Raw genomic sequence first — 21,864 nt, 5'->3', positions numbered from 1 at the left:
GCGCACCTTGGGAGGTAGCCACGCCTCTAAGGGAAACTATGGTTCAAGGAAGCTTGGGTCTCGACAACGACTCATATCATGTCGCCATCTGGTGGGTACAATATTAGGTATATTTCATGACTAAAACATTGTTTAGCAGTACATTCATGGCGCTGATTGAGGTTACTTGATCTGGGAAAAGACATGTTTTCAAGTGCCACAGAACTTTATCAGCCGATGACTCAACATTTTCTCAGGTGATATGGAAAACCATTAAAAATGATCGGCATCACTAATTTACCTGCCATTACTTTTGTTTACTTTCCATTTCCTCATTCAAAAGAACTAAAGTAAAGGGGCAGTCTACAATATCCAAACAGACTAGGAATCATTTAGCCTATATCGAGTTGCAATTCAAAGACATTTCTCTTACTTTCTTACCAGTCAAATCTCTGACTGTGCCACCTATCTATGAGTTTATAAAAAAAAACAGTACAGGGTTCTTTTAATATATTTATTACATGAAAAAAATAAAACAAAGTATACCTTAATGTAATAAAATAACAAAGAAATAAATCTACACAGCCCTAAAATTAGCCAGCTAAAATCTACACACTCACTTCACCAGGCAGTGAAATGGAACATTTGAGAAGTTCAGTTCAAGTTGAATGGCACGCAATAGGACTGGAATGGGGAGAGGACTTCACACATATCAGAGTTCTCTTTTAGTAGACAATGTCTTAGAAATGTATGGTGGTCAGTATGCTGCATGTTTCTGGTGACATTACAGCACCAAAGTACTATTGTGGGTTAAAAAATTGTACATATACATTAGAAAAGCAAACCATATCATGATGAAATCAAAAGGATGCTCTCTTGTGCTTTGGTGCTCCATCAACATTATTGTGTCTGAGGCAGTCGGCAGTTCAGTGACAAGTGAGCGAATAAAATCACACACCCCCCCATAACCAAGATGCCCAGTAGATACAAAGACACCAGAGAGTCAGAAAAAAACATGCATCAGGCCTCAAAAAAGGCCTACGAGTTTCCCAACACAGTCGTTCCGGAATCGGCGCTTGGTTCTGGGCAGGCTTCGAGTCGAGCAAGCCGGCTTTGCTCCAGGGCGATAGCCTCAGCAGAGTGCTTGCATTTCTCTGAACCGCACTGGCAGGTAAAGTACTTGCTCTTGATGTCCCAGAAACGATCCCCATAATCAAACCTGTGTAAAGAGAGGGTCATATTTCTGTAACCACCAAGTGTTCTGTAACTGCAGTGTTTCTCAAATGTCTGGTCTTGTCTACTGGGGATGAAGCTGAATATTAAGGACATACAACTATTCTTACAAAACAGTTCTATTCAATAAAAACAATAAGCAATTAGCATCCATGCTACTCTTGCCATTTGAGAAAGCAACTAACTATGCTATTGCTACAGTAATAACATGATACCCTTACAAAACTGGTAGGAGCCAATAATGTTAAACTAGAATTGTGTTTCCGAGGAACTGCAAGAGTGGGTTTGATCAGGGGCATGGATGGATGGATTCCAACGGTACCTCATTTATGAAAATCGGACATACGGGTCAAAAGTTACATGCACACACCTTCACAGACACAGACAGCCCAGCCCAGCCCATTAGGTAGCTACCAGATGGCTTAGAACTCTGCCAGGTGCAAGCTTAAGGCGAGACACTACAGGTGAATAGGGTAAAAATTTTAACAAGCAGATATCACTATGAAACTTCCCCAGTTGATTACTTACATTAATATGAGAAAAAAAATGTATTACAAGTTTGCTGTAATTTAATGTTTACATATGCAAATTAGGCATTATCTAATTATGACTGCCAAGCCTTGTTGGCGGTGGTCATATAGGTTTAGTCAGATTTTTTTTTTTTTTTTCGTAAGGTTTAGGAGGACCTTTTTTTTTTTTGTATGTTGATCTCAAGGGGCCATGTCAACCCATTCCATAACCACTCATTTCATGTATAAGCCACTTAGTTAAACACAAAAAAGTAAAAATGAGGTGTTGTAATCGCAGGTATCTGTGACCGAACATAGTCAAAACTGCACAAAATTGGAAGTGTAGGATCATTATGACACCCTCTGAATGCACGCCAAGTTTCGTGGAATTCCGTTCATGGGGGGCCACACAATTAATTAATTTATGTTACTATACACCAACTGGCCTGTAGGTGGCCGGAGACAGTTTTCTGTGAATATCTCGAGAACCGTAGGGCCTAGGAGGTCCACCTTTTTTTTGTATGTTGGTCTTAAGGGGGCCCAACACCCCCTCAACAGATCAACACCCACACACATAAACATAAACGTGTACACGCACACAATTCAAGAATTTCTCAGAATTATGAACAAGCAAGATGGGGGTGGGGTTGTATAAAATTAATTTTACATGTGAAATCTATGAACTAATCATGTTTTGCTACTTGTTGTCTAGCAGATACCAGTGAGAATTGAGTGTGGATAATGCAATTTAGTGAGACAGTTAGAATCATATAGGCCTTCCAGCGTGATTTAGTTTTTGTGGAAAAAATGTGCTGGACTGGGCGGCGGTCATATTTTGTACCGCTCTGCGGTACATCTAGTTAAATATGCGCTAATTTGCATACATTTTAAGGCACGAAATCTGAGCATTGGATACAGCCAGGTTCAAAATGAGGTTTTCATTGTGTTCAGATATTAGATGGGGAAACATTTACAGATGGATTTATGAATATCTACTTTTGTTATCCTGTAAATCAGAAAATTATGTCACTAGCCCTAAAAAAATCGATTTTTTCCATGTTTTTAGGCATAAAATGTCATGCAAGTCAGGCTAGGAATAATAGATCAACAAACCCCTCTGTAGAAATCTTCGACATATAGTTAGGCATAAGTCTAGAAAGTTTGGTGTATGTACGTGCTTCTGAAGTGGAGCTTTTGAGCTCAGAGTGTGAGAGGAAACTCATTTTGAGAAAACAGCCTTGAAAGACAGCCAATGAGATTCCGTTCTCAGCCTAGACTCGCCTTTGAACTTTCGCGATTGGTTGCTGATACAAAGGAAGTGTCCATATATGGATCACATAGCATGATACAGGAAAAACAGAGCTTTCCGGTAGTACACATGATATGTTTTGGTTGCTGATACAAAGGAAGTGTCCATATATGGATCACATAGCGTGATACAGGAAAAACAGAGCTTTCCGGTAGTACACATGATATGTTTTGGACCACGGTCGCGGGAGTGCAAGCAAGGTTAGAATGCTAACTTTTGCTGAATTTAGGAGAAATATACAGGCGCGAGTAGACACAATATAATGAAATAAACACCTAAATGTGTAAATCTGACTTTTTTTGTTGTAGTAGTGTGATAGAATATATGCTAAGGTAACATACTAGCTCAAAATCTCGAAATTGACCAGTGCATGAAAAAACAATGTTTTCACCTGCCGTGTCTCGCCTTAAGGCATAAGGCAAAACATAACATGTGTACTACCGTTGGCAAGCTCTGTTTTTCCTGTATCACGCTATGTGATCCATATATGGACACTTCCTTTGTATCAGTAACCAATCGCGAAAGTTCAAAGGCGAAGTCTAGGCTGAGAACGAATCTCATTGGCTGTCTTTCAAGGCTGTTTTCTCAAAATGAGTTTCCACTCACACTCTGAGCTCAAAAACTCCACTTCAGAAGCACGCACATACACCAAACTTTCTAGACTTATGCCTAACTATATGTCGAAGATTTCTACAGAGGGGTTTGTTGATATATTATTCCTAGCCTGACTTACATGACATTGTATGCCTAAAAACATGGAAAAAAGCTATTTTTTTAGGGCTAGTGACATCATTTTCTGATTTACAGGATAACAAAAGTAGATATTCATAAATCCCTCTGTAAATGTTTTCCCATCTAATATCTGAACACAATGAAAACATAATTTTGAACTTGGCTGTATCCAATGCTCAGGTTTAGCCCTTAAAATGTATGCAAATTAGCGCATATTTAATTAGATAATGCCTAATTTGCATATGTAAACATTAAATTACAGCAAACTTGTAATACATTTTTTTCTCATATTAATGTAAGTAATCAACTGGGGAAGTTTCATAGGGATATCTGCTTGTTAAAAATTTTACCCTATTCACCTGTAGTGTCTCGCCTTAAGCAATTAGAACTGTGATGTCATAATCGAAATTAGAATCCTGAACATTCCGCCATTCATTTTAATGGGGCCCAAAAACGCCAAAAAACGGGAATAACGCGAAAACGACAAGGGCCAGCAACACGAAACTAACAAGCAAGCTACACCGGTTCGGGCCTGAATTTTTGGAGTTCAAACCACGCCGATAGCTCAAACGGTCTAGGAGCAGTAGTTCGTCCAAAAAGTGGGTGAACAGGAATAATAAATAACTAGAATTGCGGTTCCGAGGAACTGCAAGAGTGGGTTTGATCAGGGGCATGGAACTCGGCCTCATCCAAGGATTCCAACGGTACCTCATTTATGAAAATCGGACATACGGGTCAAAAGTTACATGCACACACCTTCATATACACAGACAGCCCAGCCCAGCCCATTAGAGCTCTGCCAGATGGCTCAGAACTCTGCCAGGTGCAAGCTTAAACAATTAGAGCTGTGATGTCACAATCGGAATTAGAATCCTTGAACATTCCGCCATTCATTTCAATGGGGCCCAAAAACGCCGAAAAACGGGAATACCGCGAAAACGACAAGGACCAGCGACACGAAAGTAACAAGCAAGTTACACCGGTTCAGGCCTGAATTTTTGGAGTTCGAACTGCGTCGATAGCTCAAACGGTCTAGGAGCAGTAGTTCGGCCAAAAAGTGGGTGAATAGGAAGATATAATAATAATAATAATAATAATAATATAATAATAAGTAAACTTAAGAACAATAGCGGGCTTGCTGGATCAAACCCACTAACTAAGAAAACTTAAGAAGAACAATAGTGCCCACAGTAGAGGGTGACAATTTTTCGGGACTCCTGCCTATTCCCGCGGGAGTCCTGCGGTACGGAAGTCAATTTCACTGTTGGTAACGTAATAGGGACGGGACGGGCAGAAATCAACGGGAGTGGGCGGGAGGGGAGGGGGCGGGAGGGGAGGGGAACGGAGTCGGAGATTAACTTAAAACATGCGGTGAGTGCACCCAAAGATTGCAAGATATTTCTAGAAATCAGAAGCACTTACAACTCACAATACGTTTGTTGATTGGCTACTGCTAGCCGCAGAGTAGCCTATCAGATCAATACAAAGCAGCTGCCCTGTTCACAATCCAATCAATCAGCATCAGCGACTACACCGAAAACTGAAGGCGTTTTCTATTGACATATCAACGTGAGGTAATCGCTAACGTTATCCGAGATGGCAGGAACGGCAGGAATAAACACACATGGTAACAAAATCAATGTAAACACTATGCTTTACTCAACACATTAACACTATATACAGTGTAATTGTCAAGTTGTATGGCTCACTGTGTTCAAAGTCAATCTTGATAACCCTCGTCACCTCGACTAGCCTATGTGGTGGTTGTTATGGGAAACTAGCTAATAAATGCCAATGCAGCTTTACTGTAGTGAAGTTTGCAAGATTGGAAAGAGGAAATAGCGTTTACATGTCCATTTTAATTATAGCCTTTCTAAAGCACTTTTGTGCATTTTAAATCCGAAATAAGATGGAATGTGAAGAGACTGCTATTAACTTTAAAGAGGCCTATCTACAATTGACGCAAATAAACCTCATGTCCGGTCTATGGATGTCTGCTTTAGCCTATTATTGACAGCAGGGTTTTTTTACGATTTAAAATGATACTTTCTAGATTTTAATGGGCCATGTTGAAGAGCTGATATCCGTTATTGTTCTTGCAAATATAAACTGATTTATGTCCCTTGCATTTTGCAACTGTAAGGTCCATGGTAGGCGCCCGACAGAAATATTGTTTCATTTTGTGAGTGATATCCACGTTCTGGCGGTGTTCTAAATGTGCACAGAAGGAGTTCCTAAGCTATATAAGGTATAAGCTAGGCCTATTACACAACATAAATTGTCACTATGCTGGCGACCCAAATAAAATCTCCTACGACCCACCCTTTGGGAACCAATGCTTTAGACAACATAGGGAACGAAACGGTAGTGGAACGGGATTCGGGAGCCTTTCTCTCGGCATTTTGCAGGAAAGGATTTTTTTGGGGGGGCAGTCACGTGATCGGGATATGACGGGAGTATTAGGGTGAATCATCCGCCTCACTTTTTCAAAACATTTTGAAAATCAATCTGTCCCTAGAATAATTTTGTTCCATTAACCAAATAAAACTTCCATGAGAAATTTTATTTAATTCTATTGATGTTTAGGTGGCCCACCGAGCCTCTGAAGTTTCCAACTAAAGATGTCCATAAAGCTAGGCTGAAAATAACCTTTTTTCTTAAATAACGCCAAAAATTAATGGGTCTAGCCCTATAATGTCAATGGAAGCTGAATATAAATATGGACTTTTCGCATCATTTGGTGTGAGTTGTGTGTCTCTATCTTTATTACTTCCTGAGATATGGCAGTAGTGTACATTTTTGGGGAAGATGCAATAAAAATTGCCCTTGCCAAGCATTTTCAATAAACAGTATGAAAGTAAACTATTAATAAAAGCTTGCCGTCATGGGTTTTGCCAGTACCAAATTTGAAGGCTAGAAAACAATTTATATGTGGTCAGCTAATGCCTTATCAAATGAACCAAATGAGGCCTGGCGGTTATTTTTCAAGGACTCCAGAAATAAGAAGTCCTTCTTGTTCTTCACCAAGCTTTCAGCGTTCTGTGGCCACAGAGCAAAAGTCTTGTCAAGTTTTTTCTCCATCTTCTGAAATTTCTCCAGTGTAGATGGGCTGGTCCGCCGTTTCAGTGGGATAGCTTGGAGTTTGGCATTTTCATCCAAATCAATGCCATTCATGCCATTTGGGGGCAGCCGTGGCCTACTAGTTAGGGCTTCAGGCTTGTAACCGAAGGGTGCCCATATCCACGACTGAAGTGCCCTTGAGCAAGGCACCTAACCCCTCACTGCTCCCCGAGCGCCGTCGTCCTGTTTTCTGATCACATGAAGCAACTGAGAACTTGGCGACAATTTGGAAAACGGGATCCAGTGATAATCTAGTCATCCTGAACAAGGCCACTGCCCAAACCAAATATCCAAGACGATTGTCTTGTAGACAGAGTACATTTTGAAGACTGTGGATTGGCATTACTAATACACTCTCCACTAGAAGCCATGTTGCATGAAAGTTCATGCAATCCTGTGTGATACAACTACTACTCTACACTAAACAAAACAGTCCCATGCATGTAGCCAAATCTGATTTGGAATTATGAGATTTTTATAACACCATAGCAACAACAGTTAAATTAAATGATTAATGACAAGTGTTACAATAGACATTAAGGTGGTTTTCATCAAATAACATATTCAAAATAGAAAAAAAAAAAAAAAAAAAAACGTTTTTCTGAGAAAAATCACCAAAATATGTATGACAACATAAAGAAACCCAATGTTTATCCAATGAGCTGTGTGCTTTATGCCCTTAATACAGTTATTATTCAAATAACTACTGGCTAACAAATTGATAATAGTGAAATATACCCCCATAGTCCCCCCATATTGCGAGGTGATCTGAATTTGGCAACAATTTCTACCATTCATAAAGGTTAATGGTGGGCCACCTAAATATTATCCAATTTACTTCAAAATTTACCAGGAATGTTTTTTTACCTATTGGAACTATAGTAAGCATAGGGACAGATTAATTTGCACATGTCAAGGCGGATGATGCACCCTAGGGAGTATTTGTGTGGGCTCGGGATGGGACGTGAGTGAAAATTGATTCCCGTGTCACCCTCTAGCCCAGGGTGGATCAAACCCACTAATAAATAAATAAATAAATAAATAAATAAAGAAAACTTAAGAAGAACAATAGTGGGCTTGCTGGATCAAACCCAAGAAGAAGAAGAAGAAGAAGAAGAAGAAGAAGAAAACTTAAGAAGAACAATAGTGGGCTTGCTGGATCAAACCCACTAATAATAATAATAAGAAAACTTAAGAAGAACAATAGTGGGCTTGCTGGATCAAACCCACTAATAATAATAAGAAAACTTAAGAAGAACAATAGTGGGCTTGCTGGATCAAACCCAAGAAGAAGAAGAAGAAGAAGAAGAAGAAGAAAACTTAAGAAGAACAATAGTGGGCTTGCTGGATCAAACCCACTAATAATAATAATAATAAGAAAACTTAAGAAGAACAATAGTGGGCTTGCTGGATCAAACCCACTAATAATAATAATAAGAAAACTTAAGAAGAACAATAGTGGGCTTGCTGGATCAAACCCACTAATAATAACAAAACTTAAGAAGAACAATAGTGGGCTTGCTGGATCAAACCCACTAATAATAACAAAACTTAAGAAGAACAATAGTGGGCTTGCTGGTTCAAACCCACTAATAATAACAAAACTTAAGAAGAACAATAGTGGGCTTGCTGGTTCAAACCCACTAATAAATAAAGAAATCTTAAAGGAACCGTATGTGAGAAATGTATTTCAATTAATCATAAAATGGCCCTGGTATGGCACTAGACATTAAGAAATCATGTTCATTTCAAATACTTATATCACTGACAACAGCAGTCCGGCCAGGATATTGTCATTTTAAAAAGTGAAGTTGCAGCCCTCAACTGATGTTGATGCTGTGTTTTGTCATGTCATGTCGTGTTTTGGCCTGATGTGCCACCCTCCACCTATGTACTAATCACAAAGTCAGTAGTGTTTCGGCATCCGGGTTGCCAGCTCTGCCAGTCAGATGGGAGGGGGAGGGGATACAATGCTCTACAGTAATTTGAAAGTGATTGCAGTACCAGTTTTGGCCACAATCTTACATATGGTTCCTTTAAGAAGAGTAAACTTAAGAAGAACAATAGTGGGCTTTGCCATGCTGTGGACTTGTTGGATCAAACCCACTAATAAATAAATAAAGTATAAGTGTATAAGTGTATATATACTCTTTTGATCCAGTGAGGGAAATTTGGTATCTGCATTTATCCCAATCCGTGAATTAGTGAAACACACTCAGCACACAGTGAACACACAGTGAGGTGAAGCACACGCTAATCCTGGCGCAGTGAGCTGCCTGCAACAACAGCGGCGCTCGGGGAGCAGTGAGGGGTTAGGTGCCTTGCTCAATGGCACTACTGGTCGGGGTTCGAACCGGCAACCCTCCGGCTACAAGTCCGAAGCGCTAACCAGTAGGCCACGGCTGCCCTATAAATGCCTTAAGTAAACTTAAGAAGAACAATAGTGGGCTTGCTGGATCAAACCCACTAATAAATAAATAAATAAATAAATAAATAAATAAATAAAGTAAACTTTAGAAGAAAATAGTGGGCTTGCATGGAAGCCATTCTGTGGGCTTGCTGGATCAAACCCACTAATAATAAGAACACTTAAGAAGAACAATAGTGGGCTTGCTGGATCAAAAACACTAATAACAAATTTTGGAGTAGAGAGGAATGTAAGCACATTAAACTGTGCACATTTAAGATCACCTACTAAAAAGAAGTATGAAAGTCTGAAGCCCTGCTGCAGGACAGGACAGGACAGTGGAGCAATAACACATAACTTCCTAATTTGGGGACAGTAACTGAATAAGTTTCATAGATTGATATTGCAAGAGTATGTTGGCAGACACCCACCCCAGTTCTTGTCCTGTGAATATGTCTCTAGAGCTGAAGAAGGCGATGCGGGGAAAGCGCAGGTCCTGATGCAGCATGAAGACACGTACTGGGATGATATTTGGATCACAAAGGTGGTTGATAAAGCGGCTGATGTTGCCATAGTAACGTGCATCTATGCAATACACCTCTCCATCCTGAAATAAAAAAGGAAGAGTAAGATGACTTGGACCATGATGAAGGCCAAAGACCACAAGCCATGAATACATTAAATCTGAGTCAAGACAGATGAGGCCAAACAAGAAAGGGGGGTTAATACTAAACTGAGGTGAAAACACTGTTGGGTGAAAACACTGTTGGGTGAATACACTCTGATGGGTGAATACACTCTGATGGGTGAATACACACTGTTGGGTGAATACACTCTGATGAGTCTGTCTGAGAGCACCAGGTGTTCTACCTTATTGTCGAGGTCAAAGAGGTAGGAGTCGTCTTCTCTCACATCAGCTTCTGCATCAGATATCAACTCCCCCACATACCTGTGAAAACAAATCAAAACAAATCCAGCACACCAGCAAAAAAATAAATTTCCAGAAAATCCCCCATGAAAACAAAGCAAAACAAAACTATTTTGGAAACATTCTAAAATGAATTGGATATTTCATTGCATTTTGTAATCTGTACCACACTTTGCTGTAAGCTTGTCATGCAAACACACACACACACACACACACACACACACACACACACAGAGAAACACACACACACTTACTACTCGCAGATGAAGCTGCCCTGGGGGATGTCTTGCAAAGCTCTTACACCCCATCCCATCTTCTCAGTCCGATAGAGCTGTAAACGAACCCTGAAAGAGACAAACACAAACAGACATGACAGCTCCTCCTCTTAGGAATCTCCCCCATTCAGTTCTTTAAACATTACTGTTAGTATTACTGTTTTTGCATTTAGCTGATGCTGACACTGTTATTCAGAGTGACTTCCAGCAGCATTAAATTCACCAGATCAGGCTCAATTGCTTCTGCTAATTAAAGACGTGTTACTGAGATTATATAAATACAGCTCACAGTTAATCAAATATTATTTCTAAAAGCTCTTTGCGGTCCTCTTTAATCAACTCCTCTCTATACTGCCCTAAAGCAGATGGTTCCCCCCATTTATGAGCTGAGATATGCTCAAGGTTCCTTCCAATGACAGAAAAAGTTTGAGAACCACTGTTCTAGGGGGTTCAGGTATTGGACTTTGTAAAGATCCTTGGGACAATATCAAATGTTATTGGTACAATATAAATGACTGCACCTGAACTGCATTGTCCTGATGCTTCAAACCAAAATAGAGGATTAGGACTTACTTGATGCCAGCCTGCACCACTCTGTTCTTGCAAGTGCGGTGACAGGAGCACGCCAGGTTGCACTCAAAGATCAGGGGAGGCTCAATCTTATTAAATTCCTGCAGTAACCGCTGATCCTGGATATTGGAAAAACACAGAAGATGAAAATGCAGTTAAAAGTTCCAAAATAGGCCATTTTCTTTGTGTACCATCTTCTCTCTCAATTTGTAAAATCTCATGAAAAATGACTTTATGACTAAATGTATACAGCACAACAGACACATACTAAAACAAAGGACTGCTGCACTTACCTTATCATACCAACATCTAATACTGAGCTGGCCGCAGAGACAGTTACTGGAGGAGCAGTCATCAGTACAACTGCAATGCTGCAAAACAAAGAGATTCTTGGTCACAAGCACCAAAAGCAAGATGTGGACAGATGTGTAAATAAATGTGCTGTTTGTCTTCTGCAGTGACATGTGTCCTGCCAGTGTTATTGTTAAGTAGAAGGAGTAAAGAGTTGTGCCAAAGTTCTAAGGAATGACTGAGATACAGGCCCATAGAGCAGACAGCACATACAGAACACCATCCTTCTGATCATAAAAGTGTCCTAACCAATCTTCCCACCTGTAGATGAGTGATGTTCCGGTCAATGTTCATGGCTGAGGTTTCGCAGTTCTCTGAAATGTACTTGTAGTCTGAGGGGCAGCCCTCATCATCTACTGCATTCACACATGGGATAGGCACGTTCTCATATCCCTGGGCTACATCACTTCAAAGTGGGGAATAATTGCATTAAACAAATTATTTCATACAATATATTTGACAATATGCAACATGCATAACAAGTATGTAACTAAGATAACAGGAACAATAGTTTGCCCTTTTATTTATACAGTCTAACGTAATATACCATATTATGTATTACCCCAATACAAATAATGTCCTTCCGGTGACAACAACTACAACTAGCTCACTATACACAATACTAATGATTTACACACTCACACAGAATTTATCTTAAGAATTTAGACAGCTGCAATGGGCATGTGCAACATCTAAAACTTAACACCTACCTGCAAATGATTCTCTCTGTCCGAACAATGCGGTTGGCTATTCCCCTGCGCAACTTCCTGTTGATCTGAAGTTCTACCCACACTGGCGAATCACAGCGTGCTAGAGAGAGGGGCGTGTCTCCTTCACGATTCATGACGTCAATGTCAGCCCCTCTTGAAAGGAATAACCTGAGACAGACAAATCAGACTTGACTAATGCAACACTGAGAATGCCCGCAGTCTGATTATCCTAAGTGAAGGACCCTGTGTCAAAGAGCATAAAAACAAAACAAAATGGAATTGGAATTGTAACAGCTGGAAAGACAGGACGTCAACTGCTAGGGGGAAATACCCCACTCTTCTCAGATTTACAATGTAGCTGATTTTTATCATCACTCACGTGACACAGTCCAGGTATCCCTCCCGGGCAGCGATGTGTAGTGGTGTGTCCCCATGCATGTTGACCGATGACAATGGACATCCAGCATTCAAAATACGCTCCGCAATCTCTGCACTCCCCGCGAAGGATGCCCAGTGCAGGCACACGTTCATCTCCTACAGACGGAAGGAAGGGAGGGAGCGAGGGACTCTAATCAGAAGCGGCCACCTACAGTTTAACATGTTGCATGTGAAATGTTGCTCTCGCACCAGTGTGCCTGTGTGTTTCTAAGTGTTGTAATGAGAAACACTACTTTCACACACCTGAATGACAGGTGCGTCAGAGAGCACCAGAGGCCAACTGAACAAGAATAAGAAAAACTCAACAGGCTGATAAGCTGATGAAGGTCTGTTGACTAAAATGGTAATAAAATCCCTTTTTTTGCAAATGAAGATAGTCTGGCAAAGTGTGCATAATGAAATCCTACAGCTATGAAGAGAAACCTACAGAGAGGGATGATTACAGAAGCTAAAGAGAGGAATAAGTGTCACCTTGCACTTTTTTACATTAAGCATTATTACATACTGTATACATTACTTCATTAGAGTGAATAAACTGAGTGCAAGTCATCAAATAAGTCTTCCTGTAATTGTTTAATAAACAGGCTTCCTTACACATCTCTGAAGTGCCAAATGCGCAGCAAATCACAAATCATACAAAATGCATAAAAAAGAATGTCTGGAATTTAAATTTACAGACACATGCAGAAGAAACAAATATTGTGTTAGAGAAATGCCTAAAACGTTTATACAGTACTGTATGTGAGCGTTACCTTGTCTTTCAGCATGACATCTGCTCCTCTGTCCAGCAGAGCTCTGATCACATCTAAGTGCCTGTGCTCTGCTGCCCAGATGATGGGCGTCCAGCCACCACTATCCTGAGGAGAGAAAAGTGAGGAAGGGCACTGATGAGTATTTACAGATGTACCAACACATAAGTATAAACTGACAAAAAAAAATGACTTCACACATCAATGAAATTAAGTGAGGCTTTTTTTCTGCATTGGCTTGGTTTTTGTGAAGCTAGTTGCCACAAAGGAATTGAATTCCTCCTTTGGCACTGCAGATGCAGATGGCAGTCTTGGTAAACATTTAAGAGGATTAATACTGCCATGTCACCACCATGTACACACACACAAACAGCCAGCCAGCCATACTTTTATGTACTTGTTTGGAGTGGTCACCTGTACACTCCATACCGGTCAGCCCCTCTCTCACCTGGGCATTCACGTCCACCTGTCCTGTTCCCAGGAGCAGTCTCACAATGTCCAGGTGACCAAGTTTGGCGGCGTGGTGTAGACCTGTGGACCCGTCTTCCTCCTGAGTGAGAGGAGGTTGAGAGGCAAGGCAAGAGTAAAGAACACAACAATGGCATTTCTCTGACTACCTACACATGGCCCAGTGCCTCATACCCACCCCCCTGAACAGAGGAGCTGGGGCCTTTTCTTCATATACTGATGAACACATCACAAGGCAACACTTGTCACCACAACTGTTCTACTCCCTGAGAGACACCCTTCTCAAATGTACTGACAACCTTTACAATAACTGAAAAGATGAACTGTAGTCAAAAGGGTAATTGGGATGCTGGCCTTAAAGAAACAGAAGTAATATAGGGTAACATCAGCCTCCCAGGTGACATTCACACATGTTTAGTACGGGCAAGATGATTGGGTGGACACTCACAGCATGGTAGACACAGGCTCCACTCTGGATCAGATAGCGCACCACATCCATGTGACTGTTAGCGATCGCCTCAAGTAGAGGAGTCCTGAGTGTTTTGTCTTGGGCGTCCACTTTAGCACCAGCCTGGAACACAATTGGGTGTACGGTCATGCATGTGGGCTTTGCTGAAGATAATAAGGCTAGTGGTGATTATAATGTACTTAGATGGGATGTACTCTCATTTGCTTATTGAAATGTATCAACCAGGAATCATAATGATGCTCATGCACTCTATTCCGGTACCACGGTGTAATAAAGCGCTGCTCCACTCTGCGTGCCCATGTCTGAGGCAGGTCTGGCTTAAGGAGCACACAGACGTGGCTTCCACAGCAGAACTCACCTCCACCAGTAGGTAGCAGACCTCCAGAAAGCCCCGCTGGGCCGCCGCGTGGAGAGCACAGCGTCTGCTCTGAGAGTCCGCCTGGTAGGCGGGGTCAATGCCCTCCACTGGAACAGCACAGTGACATCCACATGAGCATCTACATTCACCCATTTAACTGATGCTCTCTCCATCACACATTAGAAGCAGTGTACAGTAAAAAACGAATTCACATCAGAGTAAACATCATTACAAATAGGCCTAGTATTGAATGTCTCACTCATATTACCAACCACCTATATTTCATGTTAATCAAATTTGTGAAAATATTCTTGTTTGACAAGAATATTTCCACACTAATCATGTTGAGCACATCATTGAGTTCCTTATGAAAACTTACTGAGCATGAGCAGAACTCTCTGCACCTCTCCCTGCTTGGCTGCTGGATACAGTTGCCGTGGATGAAACCTCAGCTTCTTCTTCCTGACCAACCACAGGACAGCAAATTGAGCACAGAATGAGTACCATCATCTCACCATGCAATGTAGAGCAACTTCCAAGTCTAAAAGCTTTGTCTCTCCGTCCAATGGTGTGTAAAGTGTAAAATTCCATTACTTTTCCCTTGACTTTCCCTGAAAAAACCCTGAATTTCCATGACCTACAATGAGATAAGATTTCAGAGCAGCCGCGTAGTGTTCAAGTATCTTTAACTTTTTTAGAGCAGAATATGAATAGATGGGCATTGAATAAACAAAGTTGGGCTAACCATCACCACTCAAACAAGCAGTTAAGCTAATAACTAGATATACACCAATTCTGTGTGGAAATATATTTGTATTAATGTGTTTTGGCAAGTAGATTCTACTTCACACTAACTGCTACAACAAAATTCCCTGATATTCCATGACTTTGTCCCAAATATTATAAAATTCTCTGACTTTCCAGAAATTCCATGACCCGTGGGACCCTTGGGAGCATTTCTGCTGCATCCTGATCACACCTGCCACTCGTACCTCTCCGAGTCCTGCGTGAGAATGGCCTTCTGCAGCGCCGTCCTCCTGTCCCCCTGTGGAAGTGCGCTGGGGCAAATGGGTTTGCCATTGGGCAGACAGAGGGAGGGGCCCACACTGTCCACGCCCCCCTCGCCGGGAGTGGCGGCGTCTGCGCTGACTCCTGTCGGTGCGCTGGGGGGAGGGGGAGGAGCCGGGGGCTGCTCAGGTGGGCGGCTCATGTTGCCTCGGCCTCGCATCCTCGCACTAAATGGACATGACCACAGAGACATGTGACAATAGCATCGTGATTAACCTTCACATGCGCTTTATGTCAAGACTGATTTCTTTTTTGTGAAAGAGATGTGACCTGTTTTTGTGTAGTTCGACAGTCATAACTGGTCAATTTCATACACACATGTGCTAGTTTAAATCATCACAAACAGCTGCTTTTTCAAAGCTTTGGATTTTTAATAGGGTCATCCATGTCAAATTAGATATGGTTGTTGCTGCACCATCTAAGATTTTTTTCTATTGTTTTCAGTTTTTTTCTTAACGTCAGTACTCGGTGACCACAAGAATCTCTGGAATTCTCCTTTAAGGGTATTATGAACTTATTTTTATACACATTTGGTATAAATCATTAGGTTCTCTTTAAATACAATGGTTTATTCATGTTATGCCAATATGAGTTCTCCACATATAAGACATTAAGGATTAAACAAGGGAAGGTTGTGTGTTTCTATCAAAAGACTAAAATGGTACATGGTTAGTAGGATGTCTATGTGGAAGTAGCTCATTGGACATCTAGCGTACAAAGTATCAGTGTTGTACCACTGATAATTAGACAGAGTTCTTCAGGAACAAGATAGATCGATTTCCTGAGGAGCAAGAATGAAGATGTATAACAAGGTAAATAACTATTAAGAGTATGTATCTCTGATGGAAACATGGTACAAAATTAAGACTTTGTAAACTAAATGATGAAACATTGAACTATTCCCATTTTCAGGTTTCTAATAGCTACCCCACATGCTATTTTCGTCCTATTAAAATGACTAAAAAATACAACCACACCTAGTTTTATCCTTAATCTTCCTTAATCCTTAATTTAATTATCCTTAAAATACTGGCTCAACATTAATAAGTATTTCCAGATGAATACTGATTGATGCCATATTGATACAAAGTTTATAATACCCTCAATATCACTAACTTTTCATTTTGTTCCGAATTGAAGGCTTTATATAAGATCAATGGACATGTAGTACAAACTTTGAGTTATTCTGAAAATATGGTTTTCTTCCAAGTTTGAGAAGATATTAATGTTCAAAACATGGCTCCCAAGATAAGCCATTTTTAGAGTGTAGAAATACAGGGGCAAAGAAAATATGAAAACATTGGAATTGAAGTAAAATATTTTTAGTTTTGGGACCTAAACAAGTATATTTCGTACAGACATATGAGCCACACCCCAGCACACACACCCACCTCACAGGTCCTCCTGGCCTCTTCCCATTGCTTAATGCCCCTGCTGCCACAGGGGATGTGAGGGGGGGCGGTAGTGCTGGCGTAGTGGTGGAGGCCGATGCGGTGACCACAGTTGTGGCCAAAGATGTTGGGGGTGTTATGGTGACCTCCTGAGCCTCCGAGGCATCCTCTCCACAGTGAGGGCAGAAGAGCAGGCCACCATTCATCCCCCTACCACCACGCCCACCTCCCAAAACGGACACACAACCCCGGTGGAAACGGTGAGCGATACGCACATCAGGACAACACTCTAGAAACGTGCCCTGAGAGAGAGAGAGAGAGAGAGAGAGAAAGGAAAACAAGAGAGTGATACAAATAAGACACAAAGATAGAATGCATTAGGTCATTAAAATGTGTTTTCTTTGACACACTACAAATTTCACAGGAAAACGTGCAGAGCCAATGTGTTACCGAGATGCAGAAGTAGCCACAGCCTGGACAGCAGTGGTGTTTGACCATGTGTGAGCGGTGGTTCTCACACAGCACCATGAGGGACACTCGACTGGAGGGCCGCATGGTCTCCCCCTTCACCACAGTGCTGGCGCACCCCACCAGCTGCCCACAGGGAGACACAACGGACACGACATCATTGAAACACAGTAGTACACTCTCTATCTGTATGCTTCATTTCTTTGTGCGCTCATCAGTTTTGGCTGACGATTCTCTAAGCAAGATGTGTAAGTCTATAGGCATTACATGTGATGTCTTTGGTAGACTATTTTAAAGTATAGTCTGCAATTGTAATACATTTCAGTCTTTATCTAGTTCACCTAAACTCTCTAGCTGTCTGTTCTGTGAGTGTGTTTAGAGCTAATGAGCCAATGGTAAACAAACAACAATCGGCAAACAATTCCAGCCGTGGTGGCTTCAGGAGAAAAGATGAGAGGAGTGCAATTTCATTGGCTGTTGAGCCCAAATATAAACAATCCTTTGCCAGAATCGCTGACTCTACTCTACACACCATCACAAACACCACACACACACACACACACCTCTCCATTGACACTTTCAACGGCCATGCAGAGGCGGCTGCCTCTTGCACTCAGGCCGTCCACGCGAGGAGCCTCCATCCTGCAGCTACACAACGGCAGCTCCTCCAGGCGCTCCGTCTCCCCACTGTCACTGCCCTCTAGCAGGTGGACACACACGTGAACCCAGAGGCACGGAGGGATGGACAACACATGACAAGAGAGAAAGACACAGATGGACAACGGAGGGGTGATGGATGGTTATTACAAATGACCAATAGCAAATCCAAAAACTAGTTAAAGTACTCATCAACTGGAACATCAAGTAGAACATGAAGCAATCATATTAAAAGTACTTGACTGACCAGGGTGTGGGGAGAGAGTGAGACTGTCTGCTGCGGATATGTCCAGGGAGCCCAATGGCACCTCTGTGTAGTCACTGGACACGCCCCCAGGAGCTGCAGCCGGGCCCGAGGGTGGCTCTGTGAGAACACATGGACGGCTAATCATCCACAACTAAACCTCACACCAAGACACTTACAAACACGTCCAGAACAAACATAACAAACACAAACGCTCCCACACCCACACAAGACACCATGGGGATTTCTTCACCAGAAGGGACAAATTCAAATAAAATTGGGATGTGTATGCTTGAATTAGAAGAAATCTTTTTGGGAGTTAGTTTTGGGGTCTTCAAAAAGTGTTTAAAGACTCATCTGTTTACGTTGAACCTAACTAATTCATATAGAATTGTGATTTGTATAGTATATGCAGATGGTTATTGTTATTATTCTGTAATGTTTATTTTTATGTCATTGGACAAAAGTGTCATCTAAGCATAAACATGATCATATATATTTGATTTTCTATACAGTAAAGGTGTAAGTGTCAGCGCTAATATCAATCAAAAGTTGTCACTCGTGTAGGAGCATCATGCTGACCCTGCCATGTTTCCTCCATACCTGCAGCATCATCCTCCACCGTGCTGGTCTGTTCTCTTCCTCTGCCCCGTCCTAGGGCTGCCCACGGCGACCCATTCCTGCCCTCTTTCTTCTGGAGTTTCCCATGCTGCTTCTCAGCCAGTGGGCTCTGAGGATTACAAGACATGTCGGTATTAACAGAAAATGTAGCCAAGTGGCAAGGCCATAGCTATTGAAGAGGATATGAAGATATTCGATTCCAATGCAAACGTTAGCTTACAAAAAGGCACAATTATTTTAACGTCTCAAGAAGTTAGTCAAGATACATACAGGGTCAGACAAGTTCCCAGACTCCTCTCCTTCCCTTCCACAAGGCTGGTCCTCCAGCATCCCATCTTCTGACTGCAAAACAAGAGGAGACCACAGGCACTCAGTGACGGAGGTCCAGTATCAGCTTTCATCTGAAATGTAACTGGTCATTTTTTGCAAAGCAAACTCACGTGCAATGACCTTTATACTCTGTACAAAGTGAGAAGATGAGTCTGATCCGTTGTGCCTCATCTTGTTTACCTTGCTGTCAGAGAATATGACATCATCTCCTGCATAGCTGTTATAGAGGAGATGGAAGTCCTCCTCATCAGCGTCATCATCCAGGTCTTCCAGCCAGCCACTTCCATGGTCTTTGGTTGCTACGGTGACTGGTTCTACTTTTTCTGGAGCGGTGGACACATTAACCGGCTGGAATACAAACAGACCACACAGTGAATGAGTTGCTAATAACACTATATCTGCATATATGTGCTCTCTCTCTCACCCACCTCTGGTACAACAGCTGCACCTTTCTCTGCCTTCTCTTTAGGCGAAGGGGTGTGTTCCATATCTGTGCCCACTTTTCTTCTCTTCACAGCTAGAAACAGAGGGAATCCAAATCAAGCTCATCTTGTACAACAATCGGTCTCCTAGGATGTCCTGGAGCTTTAGTCATTGTTGATCACCATTATATACCCCCATCATTAATGAGATTTCAATTAACCAATAATGTGATGCTAGTGACGTAAATAACTGCCTTACCTGTGTCAAGGTCTGATGCCAAGCTGGTCAAGGGCTCCTCAGGGGCTACTGGAACAATAGCTGCCTCAATACACCTCACCTAATGTATAGATATAAACTTATAAAATGAACGGACTGCTCAGTTATGGAGAACGAAATATCATTGATATATTTTTTCTCAAAACATTGTCAGTATGGTTATTGAAACATAAAAACAAAACTCCTCAAGAGGATTTTACAGATTCTTCAGTGACATGGGATAGTCAGTGTTAAATTCAAATGCAATGCAATGCAAAGCAATGTAGCATTATAGCATATAACATATGAGCAGCACATGCACCATATGCAATTGAAATGCATCTGTTTATCTACTGTAGCAGCAAAAGATAGATAAAGCAATCCCTCTATCCAGGGTTACGTGACCTCACCTGTGTTGGGGGAGCTTTACTCATAGTCTTTCGAGCACGGTGGATCTTTGGTGGTGGGTTGACAACTGGCGAAGTGCCGATTGAAGAAGATGAAGATGAGGAAGAGGAGCTGGAAGGTGGGAGAGTTTTGCTACCAAGGGCAGAGGAGCTCATATTGGCTGTATTAGGAGACGGGGATGAGGAACAGTAGGAAGTAGTTGATGTGAGAGTCTTTGCTGCATTGCCTAAAGGTGAACAGACCAGAAATTAGAATATCAATCAATAATTAAGTGAGTGAGTTATTTTTTATATTATATAAATCACATCTGTATAATATAAACATTACATTGAATGCAACAGCTAGTGGCTGGTAGATAAAATCACATTGCTCTCCTCAATCTTCACCATTACAAAACCTCCTATCAAATGATATTCCCCACATAACATCACTATTAGGACAACAGATAAGTAACTGATTCCTTGACCAGAGCTTCGAAGTATCTACCTATCTATCTATCTATCTAGCCTACAAAGATTCCTTAAGCTAAAACTATTTTAGGAGCACTCTAGTAAGTCCCACTACTGTTTAGTTATATGTGTATGTGCAATTGTCCTGTTGAATCATGCATTTGAAAGAGAAGTGCATCTAAAGCTATTATTAATGGATTGTAATCAAGGTAAAACACAATCGCAGCACTTACCTACTTCCCTGGCATCTGGTTTGAATGTTGTGATTTTCTTTCAGTGGACTTCTGGAGAAGAAAACACTGTTCATGTCATTTGCGAGTTGAACCGCTCTCTCCTTGTTGAACTGAGCTATGTTCAAGTACCAACATAACTGAGCTGGACTACTGGACGTAAAAATTAATTTCAAAAGTAACACAAATACTATCTCACCACCCGTGAGAACTTAATGACAGAATTGTGACAGTAGAGTGGATAGTTTGTCAATCACAACAAAGACAACGAAGTAACTAAACATTGTAACAAAGTCGCGTCTAGGTAAGACAAAAAGTTGCGTGTGCGAAATAACACCTCGTATCAAAATTAACACTATGCTGCAGCTCAGCTGTAACGTTAACATTAGCTACAAGACGGTTGCAATTGATACATCTGCAAACTTAGCTAAACTGCAACCAACCAGTAGGTTGTCTGAACGTAAGCAATTAGGCTAATGTCTTAGACCGAGGACAGTGAGAAAACAATTATTGCGCCAAGAAATAAACACACAGCACTGCCAAAAACGAAAGAGCTACTCTACCATTGTTCATTCACAGTGGTCTTACCTCGTCCATCGGTGCGGATGCCGACATATTCTCCAGAAATCAAAAGAGGACGTATTTTGACGCGACTACGTCACCGACGTTCTGTAGTTGAACTGACGTAAAACCTCCCTCTCAGTGGACAAAGGAA

General features: G+C 41.5%; 1 protein-coding gene across 1 annotated transcript; it reads right to left on the bottom strand.

Annotated features, from left to right (window-relative positions):
* Positions 1-522: 522 nt before the first annotated feature.
* Positions 523-21,771, bottom strand: ehmt2 (euchromatic histone-lysine N-methyltransferase 2). Its single transcript, XM_048230309.1, has 27 exons — positions 21,738-21,771; positions 21,153-21,203; positions 20,473-20,696; positions 20,066-20,144; positions 19,813-19,901; positions 19,565-19,732; positions 19,325-19,396; positions 19,037-19,163; positions 18,437-18,553; positions 18,096-18,232; positions 17,515-17,658; positions 17,065-17,366; positions 15,598-15,840; positions 14,985-15,067; positions 14,606-14,712; positions 14,227-14,349; positions 13,759-13,860; positions 13,314-13,418; positions 12,503-12,657; positions 12,124-12,291; positions 11,675-11,819; positions 11,356-11,433; positions 11,066-11,181; positions 10,475-10,561; positions 10,160-10,238; positions 9,721-9,896; positions 523-1,198 (listed from the first exon to the last, which is right to left on the bottom strand). The coding sequence occupies exons 3-27, from the start codon at positions 20,623-20,625 to the stop codon at positions 1,018-1,020; spliced, it is 3,336 nt and encodes a 1,111-aa protein (XP_048086266.1). The 5' UTR covers positions 20,626-20,696; positions 21,153-21,203; positions 21,738-21,771; the 3' UTR covers positions 523-1,017.
* Between the last annotated feature and the right edge of the window lie 93 nt (positions 21,772-21,864).

This window comes from Alosa alosa, chromosome 20 (assembly GCF_017589495.1).
Source record: "Alosa alosa isolate M-15738 ecotype Scorff River chromosome 20, AALO_Geno_1.1, whole genome shotgun sequence".
NCBI lineage: Eukaryota > Metazoa > Chordata > Actinopteri > Clupeiformes > Clupeidae > Alosa > Alosa alosa.
The sequence above is the reverse complement of the archived record's forward strand: the minus strand, read 5'-3'. Positions and strand labels throughout refer to the sequence as shown.